Raw genomic sequence first — 23,874 nt, forward strand, 5'->3', positions numbered from 1 at the left:
TCCCCCCTAGTTAAAAATAATAGCTGGTGCGGTGGATTTCATATTAGTAAACATACCAACATCAGAGGAATTACTTATCGTGAGAGGAAAAAACAATGTTTCATATCATCGGTTAATGGATACGGCATCCTTTCGCAATAGTCTTTTGTCATTGTCAACTTTTAGAAAATAACGCTAAACGCAAATCTGTAATGGAAACACAGCTACTGGCTCTTGGTTATATTCAAAAATCATATCTCGGTATTTTTGGGATGACAATGTACAAGAAATATCTCATGGAATAAATGTTTACATGCAAGTCAAAGGCTTATGTGAGATGTCACAGACACCTTTATTTAAACAGCTTATGATGGAAATAAAATTTGAAGACAGGGGGTTCCTCCCTGTTTGAAAACAGCTGCGCAACGTGCAAGCTGCTTGGAAAGCTTACATCTGACCTCTGTGTACATTTCTGGAAGAGCCTCTGTTGCAAAGAAGGAGGGTCATATGAGAGCATACCAATATAGACTGATCTTGAATCCCACTGGGAAAATTTTTAGATTTGTTACCAAAATGTGACATACCACCCAGCCCTATTTTCGTTTGACATTGTTTGTGAGGGTTGACAGAATTATTATGTACAATGCTGTTTTTGGTCTTAGCTAAGATGTGTCTCTGACATAAAAAAGACAGCTGCAGTGGGTATTACCCAGGCAGTCATGTTATACTAAATAACAATTGGAAAGAACAGCAAAAATGCACACGTTACGTTTAGTGTAACAGAGACAATAAATAAAACATGATGGTTTATTGTGTCATCTTTTGTTGGGATGATGTGAGTGCACTGTCAATGCTAAACATGCTTTAGAAGCTCTTTCAGGGTAGCTAACAGCTCTGCTTTCCACCTGCGGTCCTCTGGGAGGTTTGTCAGCGACTGAGCGCTGTAATTACTTTAGCTCCTGTGGACACACAGTGGTTTAGACTCAGCCTAATGTGGGTCAGTCGCCGCGTGGGTCCGGTGTCGAAGTGTGAGGCTAAAATAGCGCGCTCATCCCCGTGCTATCCGCCGAGTCATAGCATTTCACACATACCGCAGGAGACGACTGGCTGGAGAGGACATGGTTCCTCATGGGGTAACATCTCTTATTTGCTGTCTCTGTCTGTTGGTCTCTCTCTCTCTCTTTCTCTCTCTCTCTGTCTCTCATATCCCTCTTGCTACAGTAGGAAGGATCTGTTCAGACTCTAGTTGTGAATGACAGAAAAACGATGAGTGTGAGCTATCCACACAAGTGATATATATGTCAGGAGGTTCTGACTCATCTTCTCATCATAAGGGCTAGTTGGATGTTCCTGATTTGTAGGGCTCAGATTTGGACTGTTTTTGGTATTTTGTTAATTAAGTTGTTGTTATAGTCAGGTCTTTCGAAATCATGTATTTGCAATAATAATTTTTAGTCCACACTGTAAAAAAATTTGCTGCCCTAAATTTTTAAGTTTAAAGGAAAACACCACAGTTTTTCAATATTTTATTATGTTTTTACCTGAACTTATTGACAAATTAATACATGCATATCTTTTTTTCAATGCATGCACTTGATTTTTGTACTGCGCGTCGTGAATGTGTTAGCATTTAGCCTAGCCCCATTCATTCCTTAGGATCCAAACAGGGATGAGTTTAGGTGCCACTTCCATGTTTTCCCTATTTAAAGATGAGTAGTTAGTTACACGAGTAAGAATGGTGGCACAAAATAAAATGTGGTGATTTTTAAGCGGATAAAAAATGAGAACTATATTGTATGGCGGAAGAGCGCTTAGTTTGCAGCACTTCGACCCCTGGTGCATTAATATTGATGAAAGTTTGAGCAAGAGGGGGAGTAGTCAGGAATGATGATGTTAGTTAGTAAGTTTTTAATTTTAATTTCTTTTTGACTTTAATCAAATTGGCTGACTGTACAAGTCATTTTAACTTACTGATTTAAATTTTGGTTACACTTTAACTTGTCAGGTTAGTTTGATTAAAATTAAGGCATAGTTCACAGAAAAATTTAAAATACAAAAATTGTTTTGATTTACTCGCCCTTATGTTGTTCTAAACCTGTATGAGTTTGTTTATTTATTCTGTTGAACACAAAAGAAGATATTTTGATAAATGATTGTAATTACTAGGGCTGTGCAAAAATATAGATTACAGCTAACTATCGTGATACATTTTTCCCAGGATAGTGTATCGATATTTCAATCTCTACTATCGATATTTTTTTGTTTTTATTTTTTAAATCAAATCCCTCTGTGTGCATCAAACGACCTCCGCCGCTGCTTTAGGTGTCGCTGTCCAGTAGGGCTGTCAATCTTTCTCTATTATCCCATTCGAATTTCATTCATTAGTTTTTTTGTAATATTCGATTTATAATCGATTGTTTAATGCTCAAATTTGACTTATTAATATTTACTATGTATCTATCTACACACATTGTAAAAACGGGCTTATGCATTGCCAATGCCACTATGAGCTCGTATAGTTGACTTGTTTTAAATTATGTCCACTAGAAGACATTGCAGTATTACTAATAAACATGTAATTATTTAATAACAGGTGATAGCTTTCTTGCTAATTAATGATTAAGCTTAGACACAAAAATAACAAAGTTGTCAACTTTAATGAACAATTTCATTATCAACGCAGTTCTCTTTGTTCTCGTATGAGGGCTGCGTAGATCGCATCATTAGTTATACAATACTTACACACAGCACACACATCCACTGGCCTCCAATTTTACTATTCTTTTTTCAATTAAACACACCTTAGAGGAAGTATTTTTTCACTGGTCAAAAAGACAAACTTATCCAAACAAATTAGCATTAAAGACATTCCCAAAACGGTCGCCCATAGCACTGAGAGCGGTTTTCTCCTGACACTGTGTCCTCTTCACCTTGGCTGCTCCGTTCTCGTCTTCCTCATAACCTTCCTCCGCAATCGCTATCAGCTCCGCTTTCTCTTTCTCACGTACCTCCTGCTGCTGGTCTCGTTTCAATTAGCCGATGGAAACGCGGGTCGAGGTAGCTAGCGGTATTTAACAGCATAAATGCGTTAGATAGTGAACACATTAAAAAAAAAAATTTTAAATCCCATTCGAATAGTAGTTTTAACATTCGATTAGTATTCATTTTTTTAATATTCGAATTATATTCGATTACTGAAATTCATTTCAACAGCCCTACTGTCCAGTTGTCTGTCATATACGTCCATTCGGCCAATGTCTCAGAAGCAAGCAGGAGTGAGAAAATGGCAGAAAATATAAAAACGCTTGCAGCTTTTAAAGCCGACTTGTTGACGCACTTTGGCTTTAAGAAAAAAAATGAGCTCTATTTTTTACATTTTTGATAAAAAAAGAAAAAGTATTGCAATGTATCGCATAGGGATGCACCGAATCCAGATTTTTTAGGTTTGGCCGAATCCCGAATCCACCGTTTAAGATTCGGCCGAATCCGAAACCGAATACCGAATCCTACTCGCATCCTTATTCCATTAACACAGTAAAGCACTAGGGCTGCAGCTATCGATTCTTTTTGTAATCGATTAATCTAGCACTGAATCGATCGATTAATCGAGTAATCGGATAAAAATTTTGTTTGTGTTTTTAAACAACCAAAACAAATAATGCATAACGAAAATGACGTGGCTGTAAAATGTTTAAGCATTTGGCTTTTATTTCTAAAAAAAACAGAGGTATTTGGCTCCAAAAAATAAGCCTATTAATTTCAAAGTTTATAAGTGCCAGTGCCAACAATTAAGCACTTTAATTTATTAATATGCATAACAGGTTTCATGCTGTAATCTAGCACTGACATCAAAGTAAATATCTGGTTTATGTACATTTCTACACCTGCAGCATTTACCATTAGGCTACTAACATGTAATATATCATTTCTGGGGTGAGCCTATTTGCTATGGTAACAACCTGTGTGTGCGCGCGCACACGTGCACCTGTGTTTCTGTGTGCACGCGTGCTGTGCTTGAGAGAGAGTGACACCCCAGTCAGACGTTTAGTTGCTTCATTGCATTTTGGTACGGCAGAAAAACATACATTCCTTTTCAATAGAATGCTGCATTTGGTTTGCATCACTTGCATTGCGGTGCATTTTAGGTTAAGAATCCGTTCGAAAAATCACAACATCACGTCCCGCTGTATACAGTGAATGCATGCTGAAATTATTGTTGCGTGGCTACATAAAAGTTTAAGCATATGTGATGCATTGCGCGATCGGTCTGACTCGCGTGAGAGAGAATAACTTCCTTATGCTAAACTTCAATAAGACAGAGATTATTATTATGGAACAAAATATGTCAGATTACAAGTTGCCCATATATGATTGCCCTGTGGAGCCGTTTTTTTGGTACACACACCAGTAAAGTGCATGCGTGTTTGTGAAGGGGTTCTTTTTTAATCAATTTAACGTGAATAAGAAAACATCAAATCTAAACATAATAAATAGTCAAACCCCAAAACGACATCGCTACAAATACAGTATGGGATTAAAATCAGCGAAAGCTATGTTACCTTGTTTCATCGACGCTTGGTGAAACAGCAGTGGATGTTTTCGGTTCAGATGCTGAATGTAATGATAATGTAATGATCCCAAACTTTAAACATTCTCTTTCTGCCGTTTATGGACATATTCGCTCCGCCATCGCGGCAACTTAATTCAAAATGTACCACGCGCTATGATGTGCTTCCTGAACATTGAACAACGGTCCGTGTGAATCAGATCTCGGCGCGTGTAGTGTGCGTCATAGGAATTTAACGAGGCTTCGAGGCAGAATTTTTGCCTCGAGGAATTTTTTTAATCGAGTAAATCGAGTAACTCGATGAATCGTTTCAGCCCTATAAAGCACATTAATAAAGTAAACAACGTCCACAGCAGTGTATATTTCATTTTATTTATTTTAACTGTACATTATGTCAGGATGACAAGTTGGAAAACTATTTTGACAATTACCATAAGCATATGCATAATGAAAGCAATGCGTTGCGACACGCTCGTTTTTCCAATAACCAAGCAGCTCCGCGCTGAAAACTATTTAACTTTGAGTGAGAAGCTCCGCTCGTCAATGTCAGTTTTCACACGGCCGTCCAATTACAGTGGAGGAGGGGCGGGACATTACCACAGCAACCAACCGGCTCACAGCTGAAGCATCACAGCTACCAAGCGCTCGGCTGAAAAACAGCTGGCATTTGGCGTCCTCAAGGCGTTTTCAGCCGAGTTTAAAAGTTTTGGTGTGTCCAGCCCCTAAGGCTCACCGAAAGAAAAAGCTCATCTCCACGTCAGCACCCGATGTGTGTAATCAACGGCCTTTTGACGTCGACCAGCGTAGCGCAAGCCTAGGGTTCGGTGGAAAAAAAATCTAGGATTCGGCCGAACCCGAACCCCGTCAAAAAGCCCAGTATTCGGCCAATTCCTGGATTCGGTGCATCCCTAGTATGGCAGCGTGCAACGTATTGTATCGCTTTGCTATTCATTGTATCGTGTCCAATGTATCGTGAGGCCCTTGCCAATTCCCAGCCCTAGTAATTACATAGTTGACGGTACCCATTAAATCCCATAGTAGGACAAACAAATACTATGAAAGTCAGTTGGAACCGTATGCATTGTCACTTTATTCTATTCATACACCCTAGTTTCCCTTAGGCCACTGCAGTTTTTTTCCAGCATTAGTACCTGTTGTTTGATGAGCCTAAATATACACTGCTTCATTGTCTATCTGGTTACATGTACGTTTCTCAGAATTACTTAAAATGGCCAGGTTTGATTTCTGTTGAAAACTAAACAGCATGGGTAAATTACCAGAAAAAGGTTTTCCCTTTGGCCAAACACTATTATAGAATGGAAAAACACAGCTGTGCAGTTATTCAGTGGAGTAATGAACTCCTTTTTGTTAATTGCATGTTTGGCGCTACATCACTTCACTGTTTTTTAGTTTTACTAATTAGGATACTGAATGGTTGCTATAGCGGGGCAAACATAAATTCTTACTTTTAAAACTTTAGACAGAGCTATAATTGACCCCAAAATTTTGCCACATAGAACAGGGAAAAACATATGACTCAAATTGCACAAAAAGGCTATCTGTAGTATACGAATGATTACAAATTAGCTATAACATAAAATAAAATACGTATAGATTTCCATGAGATTGTGTTGGTCGATGTTATCATATAAAGATTAAAATGTATACTGTCTCCTGCAGTCACCGTATAGAACAAAGACAAGTACGTGCAATTACTTAACTCAAGCCTAAAGCATTAAATGAAGAGTTTGGTTCCAAAACGCAATAAATCCATTTTGACGAATTTCGGTAAAAAAGTGACAAGATGAAAACCACTATTTTCTGTTGCACACTTTCACATAGCATCTTTAGGTTATAAAAAAATAAAAAATTCAAATCCATAACTTGATTTTCAAAGATTTATTATGAAAACGAATTCTTTTTTCCACAAAATGCAATAAATCCATGACAGTTTTTTATTTCAAAATGCTATAAATCTATTAAATCAATGTATAAATGTGCATTCATCTTTACCATTTTATATTTATTTAGTTGACTACGTGGTATACAATGATTAAAAAATAAACATTAATGGCATTAACCAAAACACTTACTTTGTTATATTAAGAACTCTGTCATTGCTGCGGTTATACTTGACGTCGTCTCTTTACATTTTCACAGCAATCAGCTGTAAAATGTTTTGGTCCTGCTCGATTTACATTGACTTTGAGTAAAATAATGTAAAGTTTTCATAAGATCCTCTGGGGTCAATGTTTTAGCATGAGAAGCTTGATGCTGTCGGGAGAACAAGCACCCGAGTGCCTCTCACGGAAATTATTAGATGTTGATGGCTTACGTTTCTTTCCCGTCACAGAAAACCATCACAGGTTTAGCAATGCAATTAAAGTATAATTTTGTTTTGTTTGTTGATCACGAAGTACAAAGTAGATGAGGAAAACTAGGACTCTGTGTACTCAGCGCGCCGCCATTGTTTGTTTACATTGCGTGCCTGGTGGGCTGTAATTTCAGGAATGGATTTATTGCGTTCTGTAAAAAAGGAGGACTGGCGTTTATTGCATTTTGAGAAAAAAGGGAGAAAAGATGACAGAATAACACGGCGGATATTGGATTTTGCGTAAAATTAAGAATTTACTTTTAACTTCTGACCTGATATAATACTGATTTTGGCAGTAACTCATTTTTTTCAAAAATGGCGTTTATCGCGTTTTGGAACCAAACTCTTCAAATACTCATTGTTATATGATATGACTACAAAAATTATTATATTATATTATATTATATTATATTATATTATATTATATTATTATAGTGTCTTATCACCACCAAAACGCAATTTGATTCTGTCTATTAGCCTCCTTTCAGGTCTGGTTTATTGACTTGTCTGCTTCCACTGTACAAGCAGATTTTCATTCTCTTTCATATTGTCTCCTAATCTTGTGTCACAGAATCGTGGGGAAGCCGGTGGCATGAAATCGGTCTTTCATCCTTTCTTTTTCATGTCTGCAGGGCCAGATGTGAAAAAGCCACACAAAGCTATTCCCCACACGTATCATGCACATTTTTCTTACATACACAAACAGGCACGGCTGCATGCTCACACATCAGTACTCATAGCTTTTTTTGTCAGACAAACTGCGGGACGCTCTCGCGGCTAAGGTAAGGCGCATCTTTCTGACACTCAGCAGGATAGTTCCAGTGCTTGTTAGTGTCTAGTTTGAGCCGAGTGCCTGCCGTCCAGAGTTTGGCATGTTGTCAGATTGAAGGGAGGGTCATTACTGAGGATGTTTCAGACAGGACTTGCTTTCCCCCGACTCTTAAACTGCGTACTCTTTGCTAAGCTCAGCGTGCACGGACACAACAAAACCAACAGATCTCGCGCATGTCTAGCCGTCAGTTTTTATTTTTTCATTCACTGAATCTTTACATTACAGTTTGTTTCTCTGCATTAATAAGCACGATATGCATCTCCACAAAATTTGAAGGTGTCCATCGATTTCATCATTGTTTCATAACAGCACTGAGCATTCTCTGTGGAAGAATTCAGAAGAAAATACCACACACGTACGCACCCAGATTCGGTTGCACTATTTTATGAAGTTATCAGTTTTTTTACCGCTAGTATTTATGCTGATAAATAAAAGATTTTATATGTGGTTTTCGCTGTACAGTTTCCCTGGCAACCGTTTCACTCGAACCCCATTCCATTCACACAGTGCAAATGTTTCCAACAGTTTATTGACTTGTTTATTTATTTACCATATTTATTTATTTATTTCTTCCTTCACCAGATGACACGGGACAGAAAGCAATCTGTTTTTTTTTTGCGCATACCACGGGTGTAATTGGCATTCAAAATCAGATCATATTTTATTTATTTATTTTGAAGCTTGCAATAAAACAGCCAGTTAAATATTACCTGGTGGTGGAATTTTTATGAAAGGCCATGAGAAGAAAAGTCATTTTTACCAGTGTAGGACAATAACAAGAGAGATTACGTTATGTTGTTGCGGATACTCGAAAAGCCATGAGCTAGTAGAAACGCTAATAGGTTTCTCATAAAATGCTCTCCTGTCTTTGTGTCAGTCCACTTAATGCTTGTTTGTTATTGTTTTTTTACATTTCTCTCCCACTGTATTCATGCAACCGGATATCATAATGTCCAGCTGGACGAGGTCCATTATTTTCTCCTGTGCGAGTCCTCCACTTCCTCCTAACCTGAGAGTGCCAGGGGCGCCAACTGAGATACATGAGGGTATTGCCTGACATTTTGGCTGCCCAGTTTTCAAACCTGCCAGCGGGCACCCACACTTTCTCTATCTCCGTCTCTCTCTTCCCACCTCCCGTATCTTTTTGTGTTTATTTGCCCGTTTCGTTTGCTCTGTGATTAGTGTTTGAACAGGACTCGAAAGCTCAGGCTTCAAAGCCTCCCACTACGCAAACCGTTTTGTCCTTTCCAGCATTGATGTTCACTAACGCATGCTAAAAAGGTCCAGTCTAGTGTCTGAATTGCCTTTTTATGTGTTGCCTTCTTGTTGGCTTGCCGTTTGATGGTTAAGCGCACGTTGTTTCTTGTAATTTCAGTGCAGAAGGCCTGAAATTTGTGATAGGAACTGGACCACCTAATGTTTCGTATCACTCCATCAGCACAAAGCAGATCAATTGTGCCTTAATGTCCCAGCTCGATCGTGTTTGTGTGTAGCAATGGCTCTGCAGACTGGAGATAGCTGCAGGCTTTCATTACATGTGTATGTGTTGTACAGAATTTATCTTACTTTGTGCTGATTGAAATCCTAAAGTCACAGACATGGCATTGGTCATATGGTCTCTTTTTAAGCTTTTCTCTGTCATTAGTCGTGCAATTCTTTCCTTTCAGGGCCATTCAGAAGAAAGACTAAGTACATGTTTATATCATAGCTGCTTTTGTTGTGTAACAGTGAAAGTGAAGATTATTAGTGGTGTCTTTATCTGCAATTATAAAAGAAGAACTTGCATAACCATAACCTCATATGCCCCTTAGATGTAGATCAGCTCAAAGTGAAACCAAATGTCATGCCTGTATACAAATTCACATGAAATGTATTTGAAACTTGTACTTTGGTTTTAAGTGGTTAGTGAATTAGCTTGGCTGCTGGTTAACGTTGCCAGGGTGATGTCAGGCAGCTGGTGTTTATGGGTAGAGGGATTTGAAGTAGGATTACTGCTCATTTGTGTTTTGGCTTTGTCTCCCTCGTAGTTACCACTAAATGAAAACTGGCAGCCTTGGTCATTGGCCTTAATGTACTAATCCTTCCTATGTTATTTATGTTACGTGCCCCTTGAATCTTTCCCTGCTTTACAGGAAATAAAGATTTTCCTAAAAATTTATGGAGCGACTTTAATAATTCAGAAATATTGATTTGTGGCTTATTTGGGACGCTTGGAAAACGGCCACTGTAAGGACTACCATAGATGAAGTGTTAAAGGAATAGTTTCATTAAAAAAATGAAAATTAGCACATAAATAATTTACTTTAATGCTTTCCTAGGTGTATTAAACGTCCTTTCTTCAGCCGAACACATTTATGGTTTGTGCACAGCTGCACACCAAAATCGAAGCAAATATGTGTGCTGTGTTACTCGATCTGTTACTTGTGGAATGACTTGTTTTTCGTGTTGCCCCTGTGAATAAAAATAGTGCTCTCCTCCATATAACCGTACATGTGAAACCAGACTCGCCCAGAAGCCTTTCGCTGATTGGCTTTTGGGATATAGTGGATTGTGAACAATTTTGAGTGTTTTTCAAAAAATATTGAGTAACGCACATTCTCATCAATCATATTGCTCAACTCCCATCTATTTTCGTCTTTGCGTTGACTTTGTATGAAATCTACTCCTGCAAATACTTAAATTCAACTTGTTAAATTAACTCTTCACTAGCCAACATTTTAAATATTAAGTTGAAATGACTTGCACCGCCAGTCATGACAACTTAAAAATGTTATCAAAAATTAATCTTTTACAGTGTGCACACATCATTATTGTTATATTAAAGGATTGGTCAATTTTCTTAAAAAAAAAAAACATTCCAGGATTTTTCTCATTTTAATCGGCCCCAACACTTAACAGTTTTAATGCAGTTTAAATTGCTGTTTCAAAGGACTCTAAACGATCCCAAAGAGGCATAAGGGTCTTATCTAGCGAAACGAAAATAAAAAATATTGCTTTTAAACCACAACTTGTCTTCTTCCTCCGGCTGTGTGACGAGCCAGAGCGACCTCACGTAATTGCATAATGACGTGAAATGTCACGTGTTACATATGAAATGTACATTTGCAGACCATTTTAAACAATAAACTGACACAAACAAAGACATTAATTAGTATCATTCGACATACAACAACGTCGGAACGGTCCTCTTTCTCCACACTTGTAAACACTGGGGCATAGTTTCGATACGTCATCCGTGACCTCTTGACGTGATGACATATTACGTGAGCTCGCGCTGGCGCATCACAGGACTGGAGGAAGACGAGAAGTTGTGGTTTAAAAGTGAATTTTTGTTGTTGTTGTTTTCTTCAAAAAAAAAAATATTATTCTCAACTGAACAAAGAAAGACATCAACATTTTGGATGACATGGTGGTGAGTAAATTATCTGGATTTTTTTAAAGAAAATGGACTCATCCTTTAAATAATACTCTGGGTCTGCCTACCTTTGTAATGGCAAACACGCATCACGCTGTGAACCCACTATTGTCTTTTAGCGTATCCTTAAAGAAAGAGATGAAACGTAATGGTTTTTATCTATAACTCGCATTGCAAGGATGAGAAGGGCATTGAAAATAATGTATTGCAAACTTCCATTGTTGTCCTATTTGGCAGCACCTTTCCATGCATCTTTAATGTCACACAAAAAATGTCATTAACATTTGATTAAATTGTAATTAAACTCATAAAAATTAAAGGACTAAAAACTAATAAATAAATAAATAAAGGACTTATAAAAACTAATAAGAGCTGTATTTAAAAAAAATATATGATGGTGTTTTTAAAGAAAAAACTAAAACATCTTTTCTAGTCTTACTTTATGTAAATGAACTTTATTCTCACCATTAATATAGCCTTAGAAGCTGGCATGGTGTTTAAAAGAAAAGAAAGAACTCAAACCTTATTTAAACATTCATAATGTATGGTAAAGTGAGTAGAAAAAAAACAATGTTTAATTTTAGTTTTCTCAAGTGAGCAGACTGCACTTAAACTAACTATTCATTTCTGACTAGTTTACACCAGAGGAATTTTATTATATTTTAGTTTACTCAGTCTGACTACTAATGTTTTGTTTCAAGTCAATAAAGTTATTGAAAGTTAATAAGTTAAATTATTGTTATTATAATTTTTATTAACTCTTTCCCCACCAGCGTTTTTTAAAAAAAGTTGCCAGCCAGCGCCAGCATTTTTTATGATTTGATTTTCAAAAAAATTAATGTCTTCCAGAAAATGTTCTTCTTTAAATATATAAACAAACAAAATATCAAATGAAAGAACAGACCCTCTGCTTTCAGACAAAAAACATTTCATCCTATCTTTATTTGTTATCTTTTTATCACCTCTAAATATTGGTAAAAAATTAACAAAAAGGCCACCTGGTGAATAAAAGCGATATTACGGATTGCCGGAAAAACTCGTCATTGGCAGGGAAGCGTTTTCTCTTAATTGACGAGTTAACTCATCAATCGTGGGGAAAGAGTTAAGTTAAAAGTGAATCTAGTGTTCTTTAGCATTGCTGATGCCATGCCATGAACCCCAAAGAAAAACACACCGAACCGAACCATTGCATTGGATTATCATTACACGCCTAATGCTCACAATTCAGCATCCTCAAGCCTGACTTTTAAATGTGTACGACTACTCTGAATCTCTTTTCTTTTGAAGAAATGTTCCCTAAAGGCTTGATGGAAAGTACATTTTGTGCCGTTTATGCAGGCTAATTTTAATTGTGTAGTTGTTTGGCTTCGAGTTTGTTCTCTTTGTGCGCTGTTCAACGCAGCCTAATACGTTCCAAAAATATGGGCAGACTTTTTAGTGAGAGGCACAACAAAAGCAAGAGGCTTTATTGGAGTGTCTGATGGAGTTCTGTTGATAGATGTGACTCTGTGTGCTCTTATTGAGAATAAAACAGAAATGGCTGTTTGTTTATATATTTGGTCCACTTGCTATTAATGTTGCTCTAAATTTAGTTTTAGGCAAACATTGTCTAAGTCAGTAGCTCATAATCATGCCTACGGATATTACTGTTGTTCCAACTGATGTTCCCAACCCTACCTAGACAACAGTATTCTGCAGACTGTTGTGACAACATTATGTTGCCTTGAAAAACATCTCTTTATCAAATATAATCATGTTTCTTTTGCTAGAAAGGCAATTTCAAAATGCATTCCAATGAAGTGGTTTGTTTTGTCTAATATACCGCATTGTCTCAGCAGTTTATAGGAGGGCAGTTCACTACTGTAGGCTTTGGAAGAGAGCTGCAGTGTTTTGTGCATTACTAACAGTTGAAACGGGATGGCACAGGAAAAATGCTGACGGGTTTGTTATGATGCCAGCCTGGTGCTCTCGCCCACGCCGCAACCACGAGGAGCTTAGACTTCCCTCTGCCACCTCAGCACTTCCGATTCTATCCAAAAAATGCTGGCAAAGCCCAGTTGACCACCCAACAGACCATAACTTACAACCTGCCAAAATGTTTTTAATCTGTAAGCACATATAAAAAAACACCTAGTGTAGCAGTGATATTGTTGAGAGGTCAACATGAAATGTCCAAGTAAGATACAAACTGTTATATGTGTGTAGCGTGTAAAATTTAAGACTTAAGTCTCAAAATCGAAATGCTTTAAAGCATTAAAGTTGGATTTTAAGCCAGTCAGTATTAAAGATATCAAGGTTATTTTTCATAGAATGTTCTTTACATTATGTATGATGATTTCATGTAGAAAAAAACGACTTTAGCTGGGTTTTTACAGACTGGGTCACATATTCATGAAATCTGTCAGAACTGAAGTAGTTTCTTTTTAGAAATAGCCTTTGGAGAAAACATGTCTGGTGCAAAGATGCTTCTCAGAGTTTACAAGAAAGTGTTTTAGGAGAGCACGCTTTATATGTTGGCTCAAATAATATCTCGAACCTCAGGACACCTTTGATAAATGAATGAACTGCTGCAGGATGCCCTTTGAACAAGTGTAATAAAGATTCCAGTCCAGTTTGCTGAGAGGGCACATGCTGAACTGGACGTGCTGCTCCGGGCTTTCTGAAGGTCTGCCCCATGTCATGGGATTCCCTGATAATGATCTTGGTTAAATTCCAAGGATTTTTGTTTAGGATGATTTATAGCGGAGTTAAAAAGGTTAAACGCAGGTTAGGGAGCACGTTGATGCTGTTTATTTGCAGGGTTTGGTAAACAGATGCCTACTACATACATCTGTTACCCCGATGGCATGGATTATTATTACATTATTTCCCTGCAGAATGTAATTTCTCTTTTACCAGAAAAATGAAAGTGGACTATTGATGGGGGATTATTTTCCCATTTATGGAGATGAGATGCATTTTTAAGTCATTTTGAAATATAAACAAACTGACCCTATATAAATGCTCAAGGTTGCTCCTGGTTTAATTGTGTATGATTTGTTAGTGCTAATCAGTAGCTGCTTTTCCATTACCCTTCAGATTGCGCAAACATGGTAATAGGATGTAAACTACCATTTATCTCAAAAAAGTTTTTACACTCGGGTGAGGGGGTTTATCAGGCAATTCGAAAAAGGAATATATTGCGAATTTTTCCGCGTTTACAGGTGATCTAACGTGTACAAAAGTCACATGATAATTTTTAAATAAGACGCTTTGGAGGACAAGACAGAAGAGGTGTGTTTGACTTCATGTGGCGTCACAAGAAACAACAAGCGCATGACATCAAAATATCCAGAGAACGAGTCTTTCTCACTGTATTTTTCTGTCCACATGACGGTCTGCGCAACGTCTTATAAAGTCAAACCAAGCGTGCCGCACAAGCCCTGAAAAGTGAAGCCAAAACGTCTCGATCGCCCCCCAGTGACCGGTCCCAGTATAGGTCATAAAGCCCGCCTCCCCATGTTATTCAATGGGACTTGAGACCAACTAAAAAAATTAATTACACTTCAATTATCTTTTTTTCAAAGCTGGTTTCTGTCATTTACTGTAGTTTTTTATCATGCTGATGTAAATTCAAATGTTTGTTTTTAAAATAGGTTTGTGTTTAGTTAGTTATTTAATGATATAAAAACGGTGGTGTCACGTCATGATTGACAGCTGTGATATCGTGTGATATGCGCATTCTACGAGAGCGAGGGCGGGGTTTTGACTTTGCGCCTTCCCTTCCTGCTCCCTACTGCACATGACTGGTCCCGAAATCGCTATTGCCCAGACTCAAGACCCAAGATGTCAGCGCCATATCGGGACACTGGCGGCTTCACTTTTCACCAATGGAAGAGAGCGAACAGGCGTCGTCCATCTTTTTTACAGTCTATGAGTCAAACACACCCGACTCCATGGTTTTTGGGATGACTTAATGCGACATGACAAGATAATGTTTTCTTATCACTGCCCGTAATATTGCTTCTTCAAGATGATATAACATTGGTTACTGGAAACACTGGCATGTCGCAATAGTTTTTTATCGACATTTAGAAAATAAGGCTTGGGTTTATGCAAGTCATGGAAACGCACCTAGTGTTTTGTGCCAATGAATCTCACACTTGTGCAAGTGTCTTATGTGTTTCACAGTTATCTTTCCCTAATTGTTTTGCGATTCAGATACAACAAATACTGAAGCGTTGTCAGTTGTTTTAGGTGTAGGACAAACTGTGTGCCAAATGGATTTAATATAAAACACTATTTCTGTTTCCTTAAAGTAGATGATTCAGTATTATACATTGTTGTTTTTTGCATGTTAGACGTTGCAAAATATAATTTTAGTTGTGAATTTGCTGTCTGCAGTGATAATGTGATGAGATCAAAAGACTTGGATAATAATATGCTTTCTGCACCATTACTTTTGCTGGATTCATCATAGTTTGGGTAGTTAAGTGTGTGGGTACGTTCAAGTCTTTGCACATTTAAAGAAAACCATATGATCATCTTGGCTCATTAGGATTGACAAACTCCACTTTGATTTAATATAATGTTTTTAATGGCTCTTTTAGATAAGATAGGATTTAAAATATTTTTCCCAGCGATTTTTTTTTTTACCTGCTGTGCATGTGAATCCGTTTAGCTCGAAGTTATTTAACAACTCTCTTGACATCAGTGAAAATTTTAGATTTTAGCTTGCTGCAGAAATCCAATTATCTCTTTCTTTCCAAATAAAAGTTACTGTTAGTGAAAATAGAGGTTGTTAATATACTTAACTTAAAATAGAGTATGGGAATTTCCTAGATGTGTTATGGTAAAATATATTTGTTTTATTATAGACGTTAAGTTCAGGGTAGTTACAAACCATAACTGATAGATCAAATGATGCAGTTTGTTATGGATAGGTGTGCTATTACTTTTCAAACCAGTTGGCCTTACTCTTTTTGACTAGTGGACTATGAAACAGACAAAACATCCCAGGCACTGAAAAGGGATCCCAAGCCCTATCAAAGAACCAGAATATTAAACACTTGAGATCCTTGGTGATAAGAACTGGAACGATTATCTTTGCTGGAGTCACTGATCTGGACTAAGACTTGTATTGTTTGTTATGATTAGGGAGTCATATGAGACCCCTTATAAGCTGCTATAATTATTTATTTAATTTTGGCATAAGAAATAGAAAGCTGTCACTTCTTTGTATACAGTACAGTTAAAGTTGGTCTATTTTTTATTTTTTTCAATAATATGCTTGCCTGGTGTTTAACAAAACAACATTGCATTATGTTACATGTTATGGTCTCGTTCAGATTGTGTATTGAATGTGCCAATAGCAGAAAGTTCAGTACATATAGTAGTACTGTATGCTGTGTAATAATTAAAGTCGTCTTAGAGCTGTGGCCGGTTGCATAAACATAGCCGTGACGTTAAGACTGCGTCTTAAGTATGATTCTGACTAACTAGCAATTAGTTAGGGCTAATCAGTCTTATTATTTGGATTTAAATTAGACTAATCTACATTTATGTAACATACTTAAAACAGTTATGATTAGTCTTGAAGAAAATAATTCTTCTTCTTCTCTTAAAGTTTTATGCAACCGGCCACTGGTCTGGTCACACCGTAGTGGGCATTCTGTTTGTGTTATAACACGTCAAGAGAATTTTCCTTTAAAAAACAGTCCGAGAGGAACAGAAAAACATTTCAGCCCTTGGTGCCAAATACCGCAGTCTGTTTGTGAGCCTTGCATTCAATTAGCATGCTTGTGCCTGTCATGAGGGTACGGTTCTGTATACGCCTTTATTGAGGCGTTATGCTTTCGGAACAACCCTTGCTGTTGACTTGTTCACAAGGCAATGTGGATTACTCAAGCAATGAAATCCTGACAACAGAAGGAATGAAAACTCTGTGGTACTAGGCAGCAGCTTCAGTAATCTTTTATCATGATACTACTGACCCATTAAGCTTACGCAGCACGGAACGTTTTTTTTTTATTATTATTTGTTTGGTTGCCTCCAAACCATAGACCTTATCATAATTGTCAGATTATTCTTGCATGTTTTTTTTTCTTTATAATATCTTTTAATGTAAGATACTGTATATGCCAGCATACAATCCACATCATTGGCATCATCTTGACTATTGCAGATAGGTTATTGTTTTCCTTTGCATGGCTTTATAATTTGAGGATGATTCTTGGACCTCATGGGACAGCATGTTATGGTTGGGTGATTTTTATATACATTGTGTATTGCCCTACACTCTAAAAAAACAAACGGTGCTATATAGAACCAAAACTGTTGATTTGAATCGTAACCATAGAAGAAGCGTTTTTAGTGCCATATAGCACCGGTGAAACACCTGTGTAGAACCATATAGGGGCCATATAGAACCGCTATAGCACCACATTTGGTTCTACATAGCACTATATGGTTATACACAGGTGCTTCACCGGTGCTATATGGCACTTAAAACGGTTCTTCTATGATTACGAGCAAAGAACCACTTTTGGTGCTATATAGCACCGTTTGTTTTTAGAGTGTACCCTCTGAAATGAATTCAAAACACAAAGTATGAGTTTACTTTACTTTCTTTTTTGAAACACCCATGACTCTCAGCTTACTGGATTTTGAATAACTTTCAGATGCTGATCCTGATCTGGGCATTTTTGAGTTTGAAATCAAATTTGGCTTGAGCTCAAGTGTGTACATTATAAGAGAACATTTTAGTTGTCAATCAACTCAAGTAAAAAAAAAACTTGCATTGTTTCCCTCTGGACCCACTTAACCGATTCACAGGTTTACTATTGTAGCCTAGCCATTGCACTATAACACCATATTCACAGTTTTTTCTTCAGAGATCTTAGAAGTTATGTGGATGGAGCAGTAATTCAAAGTTGACATGTTGAAGCACTTCAATGTCTTAAGGTCTGTTTACACGAGAACGCTCAAGGGTGAAAACTAGGGCTGTCAAAATTAACGCGTTAATAACGCGTTAACGCAAATTCATTTTAACGCAACTCATTTTATTAACGCCGATTAACGCAACGCGCAATTTCTGTTTGACCCTTGGTCCAGCCCATAGTTGAATGAACAGAGACGCAGACAAATGGGATCCTGTCTAAATAATTCAAAGGTTTTCATAGAAATAAGAACATTAACCAAATCGTCTAGCAAATCCAATGCTCTAAATGCTCGTTGGACATCTGATATGATCTTTATTTATACGTCTGAGGTGTAAAGTTCCCGTCCTCCTAATGCTTAATCTAATGCAAAGATGCGTCTCAATTCATTTTGGTTTCGCTTTTATGCATGACTTATAAAATAGACTGCAGGACTTGCTTGATGTTAAAAGAGTCATTAAGAGAGATAAAGTTCGGTACCTGATTATTGTTAAAGAGTTATTAAGAGCGACAAGACTCAAAAGCGATCTTCTCACGCTGACTGACTGACATCTGAAGCGCGTGCACACAGACGTGCGAGTGCGTGACCCGGATATATAGACATCTACACAAAATTGAAGTTTTACAAATATCTGCTTTGATAAGAATTCACGCAGGTAGGATCTATAATCTGTTATGTATTAAGAAAATGTTTGGTTAACTGTTGGGTAAAATATCTGATGTGAAACATTATATTAGATCACTTAGATTTTAAGCAGTCTGTCACAATGTCAATCAAACAAAAGAAAAAAAGTTTAACATATATTGATTATGTTTTTGCTTTGTGTGTGCTAAATCTTATAGTTTTATCAGTGATTTTAAGGTATTGATGTGGTAATTTAATGTTTGGATGTGGTGATTTTTCTGGTAATTTAACTTTGCTGACTCTTTCAACTTCAAACAGGTGTAGTTCTGTCTTATTTTGTTATATTCCACCAAATCATGCTTTGTTCTATGTTTTAATAGAGAATGTCAAAATATATACAACAATTTCTTTGAAAATTTGGTAATTTCGACTAAATTTGACAGCACATGTCAAAAATGATGCAGCATCAAATAAAAATGGAGAAAGAAAATTCTTCTTAAAGGAAAATGCATATACAAAACAATGGCTTGATGGTTCTGTTAAAAATGTAAACAGGCTGTTGTTAACATACATTTGCATAAAAGCATCTATATATGTATATATGATCAGAGTATTAAAAACCTGAAAAGTGTTAAATTAGGGTAAATTTAGAACGGATAAAAATGTGCGATTAATTTGCGATTAATCGCGAGTTAACTCATGAAATCATGCGATTAACCTAGATTATTTTTTTTAATCTGTTGACAGCCCTAGTGAAAACGTAAAAATATTTGTTTGGATGCGCCTTTCGTTTACACAGCGTTGGCGTTTTTGGGGCTTAAAAACGCAAAAAAGTGAAACCGCCCTCCAGAGTGGAAATCTTAAAAACTATCTACCGTTGTGTTTACGACGTCTAAAAACGCAAAAGACTGTTCACGATGACTTTCGACGTGTATACGTTTACGTCACAGGCATGTGCCAGTTCAGGAAAATAACAACAAACATGTCAGATTATTTCCATACGTCAGACCTTCAAGTTGCTATAGGGCTTATTCGCAAACACCGGAAGTCGCTAACCGCGGCCATATTGTTGACATGACATCTGTCCTGTCCCTAGCCGCACGTAGATTTGAGTCGAGGGAAGCAGTAGCCTAATGGCTTCATCTCGTCTGTATTAAGAGAAGATGAGCTTGATTATAGTGGAACCATATCAAATAGACCCAATAGCCTTAAGTAAAGATCCGTCCTTATTGCCAGCCGTAACTTATCCGGATATTTATAACTATATCGTTCATACAGTATCCGCATTCATCATACAAGCACTGAAGGGCCGTTCACATTATAACGATAACTATAATGATAACTATATCATCGTCCACATCACCAAACAATACATTTATGCTAATTCGCTCACGGCACTTGCACAAATCACTTGCCTTTAATATTGCTTGTTATAAAAACTTGTGCAGATGTCCTCAACACGCTGCGTTTTGCGTAACTCTAAACATTGAATCTAATAGTTTTTGTAATCTCTTACCTTTTGGCATAACAGTTAGTTAATGTAATAGATTAAAAAGCGTTACGTAGTCAATTTTCACAGCAACTGCAGGTAATCTAATGTTATAGACCTCAGCAATGAGCTTCACTGTCATTTTAAGTACTCGTGGACTTGAAGTTCAAATAGATTTTAATGCTATCAATGGTTTATCCCTCATCAGGTGGGAAAAATCGCTCAGAAAGTGATCCCAATGATGTCATTTATTGTATCTGTATCGTTATAGTTTTGGTGTGAGCTATTCTGTTTAATATAAAACGATTTTCAAAACTATATTTTTTATAGTTATCGTTATAATGTGAACGGCCCTTAATTCCCTACCTAGTATCAATGCCAGACCTATTATTATGTACTAATTTAATAACTGTCTCAATTTATAGCAGCTTATTTGAAAGAGCAGTTTCAGCCACTGCTTACAGCTAACCATATGTGATCAAATTATGGGGACAGACTTTGCTGTGAGGCATCACTAACGTTACCTGTGGTAAAATGAAGGGGACATACTTTGCTGTTGGGAGTCTCTCCTTCGCTGGTTCAACTCCTCTGTCTCCTTCCTTTCATGTTTTCTGACAGTCAGTATTGCATAAAAACTAATTCCGGGGTTCTTTTTGCTGTTGTTAGAACAGCCGTGTATTACACCACACCATTGCACGGTTTAAAAAAAATTACATCGATAATACCATGCATAATACCCACGCTGCCCGCTTGTCAATTGACAGACTGACAGTTCTATGTCAACAACATGGCCGCCGCGAACATTGATGACGTAGATCGAATAACTCCTATAGCAGCTCTGATAAATATACAAGAGTCTTTCCAGCAGTTGTACAAAATATACACAGCTAGTATTACTGATCAGAGAAGGTGCATTAATTACCTCTATCAAATTGTAAATGCGCCAGTTCGTCGGAGGCAAACCAGACGGCTTTGGACGAGACCTGGGAGAACAAGGAAGAAGGTTGTACGCAGGCGTGTGGACTTGGTGTTGTTGTGTGTCAGTGCTTCACATTGCCACCTAGCTGCCTGGAGTTCATACTACATCCAATATATCACACTTTTGCATAACCATATGCACGCAGATTTCCCCCTCAAAACGCGCATATAAACGCAGAATAAAAAGTGATAACGCAATGCCACTTTTGCATTTTCTTTTCAAATCGTTTCCGTGTAAACGTAGCTTTAGAATACAAACAGTGTCCAGCATGTTTATGACAAAAAAGGAATAAAGAAAAGTCCTCTACATTTGTAAACACTTTTGCATACATCATGCGTGACCTTTCGATGTACTTACGCATTACATAAGGTTGCGCTGGCGCGTCACACGAAGAGGGTGTGGTTTGAAAGTGCATTTTTTTTTCTTGCCGTATCTTTTGCTAGTTGACGGTACCCATTGACTTAATCCATAGTATATGTTTATCCTACTATGGACGTCATTGGGTACCGTCAACTTTGTGCTTACCATCATTTATTAAAATATCTTATTTTGTGTTCAACAGAATAAAAAAACGAATACAGCTTAAGAACAACATGAGGGTGACTAAATGATGAAAGGATTTTCATTTTTGGGTGAACTATCCCATCTTTTTTGCTTTCATTGTTGTGGTTTATTAAAGGAACTGTGATAAAAGGCAGTGAGTCAGGTGTCAAGTCAGTAAGGGAGGTTTTGTTTGCATGCTTGTGTTGCTAATACAATTACCATTTCCAGGCCACAAAATGTTAGCTTTGCTGAAGTTCCCGATTCAAAGCCATAATTAGCGTCTATTAAACTGCCCATTTGCCATTTGGAGATGGCACACTTGGTTTATACTGTGCTGTGTATATGTGTGTATAATTTCACATCATTTTGTGGAGGAAGATCAGCAGGATTAATATTTCAACAATATATAAATAAGAGCATATACTGCACAATAGTTTATTTCACTTACCAAATGTATAGATTTAATGCTTATAATCTCTCTTCTCTTTATTTTCAGCTGTCCCATTTCCCCCCAGTCACCGGCTAACTGTCAAGGAGGTATTCGACAGCGAAGGGAAACCTAAAGTAGACGTCCTGAAGGCTCACCTCACCAAAGAGGGACGCGTGGATGAAAGCGTGGCACTGCGATTAATCAGCGATGGAGCTGCTATCCTCCGTTCTGAGAAGAACCTACTGGACATAGAAGCCCCCGTCACAGGTCAGTGTTTCTTTCAGGGTTTGGACATGCAAGCTATGACTGGAAAATAACACTTGCATTCTCATAGATCTGGTTTAGGATTTTAATGTAGCTCAGTTACTATATTATAATCTTTTTCACGCAATATTGCAATTTTTACATCAGATCATTAGTTTTCCAGCATATACAGGGACAAGAAGCAGAGAGGGGCCACAAGATGATGTTTTAAAATCATAATGTAGGGCTATAACACTACGTAAAATGATAACATTTATCATGTTCATGAAAGTTGGCCAAGCTCTCGCTCATTTTTCTTCATTGAAGTGTAGAGGTCTACTCGGTCTGCTTTATCCATCCCACCACTGTGAGTTTCGGTTTTCAACCGCCCACTACTGCCAAAATTTTACCTCCTAAGGGTTTTTTAAACTGGTTTTCTCATAGACTACCATGTGCTCATTCCCAACTGCAACGCAGTGTTCCTGTGGTTCACTTGGTTGAGCATTGCATAGGTCATAGGTTTGATCCGAGGGAACACGCATACTGGCATAGTTTAAATGCACTGTAAGTCACTTTAGATTAAACCATCTGCCAAATGCATAATTTTAAATGTGAATGCATAAATTCGGACCCATGTGCACTGTACTGCAGACCTAGGCTGCGTAGTGTGCAACCATGGCAAACAAAGTGGACAAATGAAGAGTTTCGGGTTTTTTTTTTTTCATTTTTCAGAAATCTTGTTTTTTGGTTGTGCATATCAATTCAATTGCAGTTGGTTGGTTTTGATTTAAACCTTCATAACTTAAAAAATACAGCTAAGTAGCACCATAAAACAAAATAATAACATGATAACATAATAATAAACATGTTTTGACAAAAATGTTAAAAACGGATTTATCTTGTTTTGCAACGAAACTCTTCAAATATTGAATTTGTCCCCACACCAAGTGTTGTGTTTATTAAAGTACATACAGATACTGAAACTTCTAGGTTCATAAATGCGGTTCATCACTCGGGTACAATGAAATACAGTGTCTTTGTTTTTCTCATCATTATTTCCAAATCATTGAAATATTTCAACAAGTGAACCATCTGTCCATCTGCCTCTACAAGCCGTTGTGTATGACCTTGTTGTAACTTAGTTGACGAGACATAGCCCTTATTTAATTGTTTGATGTTTTGAATTATTTTTATAATGTTTTTATATTGTCCGAGTCTTTGGACCAGACATCTCCAAAGAGTCCTTCTTTTAGTCCTATTTTACAACAGTTGAAACTATTTCTAAATCACTATCTCTCCAAATTGTCCCTTATGCTTCATGACTTCCATTATAATTTCTGATGAGTGTTTTTGATGATTTCATTAACACAGAGCAAAAGGGTGAATCTTTGATAACAATGGCAACAATTATATTCATCAACCCGCATGGCCGACAGCAAGAAAATCACTTCCAGATGCATTGTGGAGTATTTTTTCCTTTT

The 23,874-nt window shown here is 37.2% G+C and overlaps 1 protein-coding gene across 5 annotated transcripts in view; it reads left to right on the forward strand.

Moving 5' to 3' along the window:
• Positions 1-23,874, forward strand: part of LOC129449278 (protein phosphatase 3 catalytic subunit alpha) — a 113,399-nt gene that overhangs the window by 34,048 nt on the left and 55,477 nt on the right. For all 5 annotated transcript variants that reach the window (XM_055212071.2, XM_055212065.2, XM_055212069.2 and 2 more), the window contains exon 2: positions 22,217-22,417. In XM_055212071.2, the coding sequence (XP_055068046.1) occupies positions 22,217-22,417 (201 nt within the window). The remainder of the gene's footprint in view (positions 1-22,216; positions 22,418-23,874) is intronic.

Source organism: Misgurnus anguillicaudatus, chromosome 21, assembly GCF_027580225.2.
Source record: "Misgurnus anguillicaudatus chromosome 21, ASM2758022v2, whole genome shotgun sequence".
NCBI lineage: Eukaryota > Metazoa > Chordata > Actinopteri > Cypriniformes > Cobitidae > Misgurnus > Misgurnus anguillicaudatus.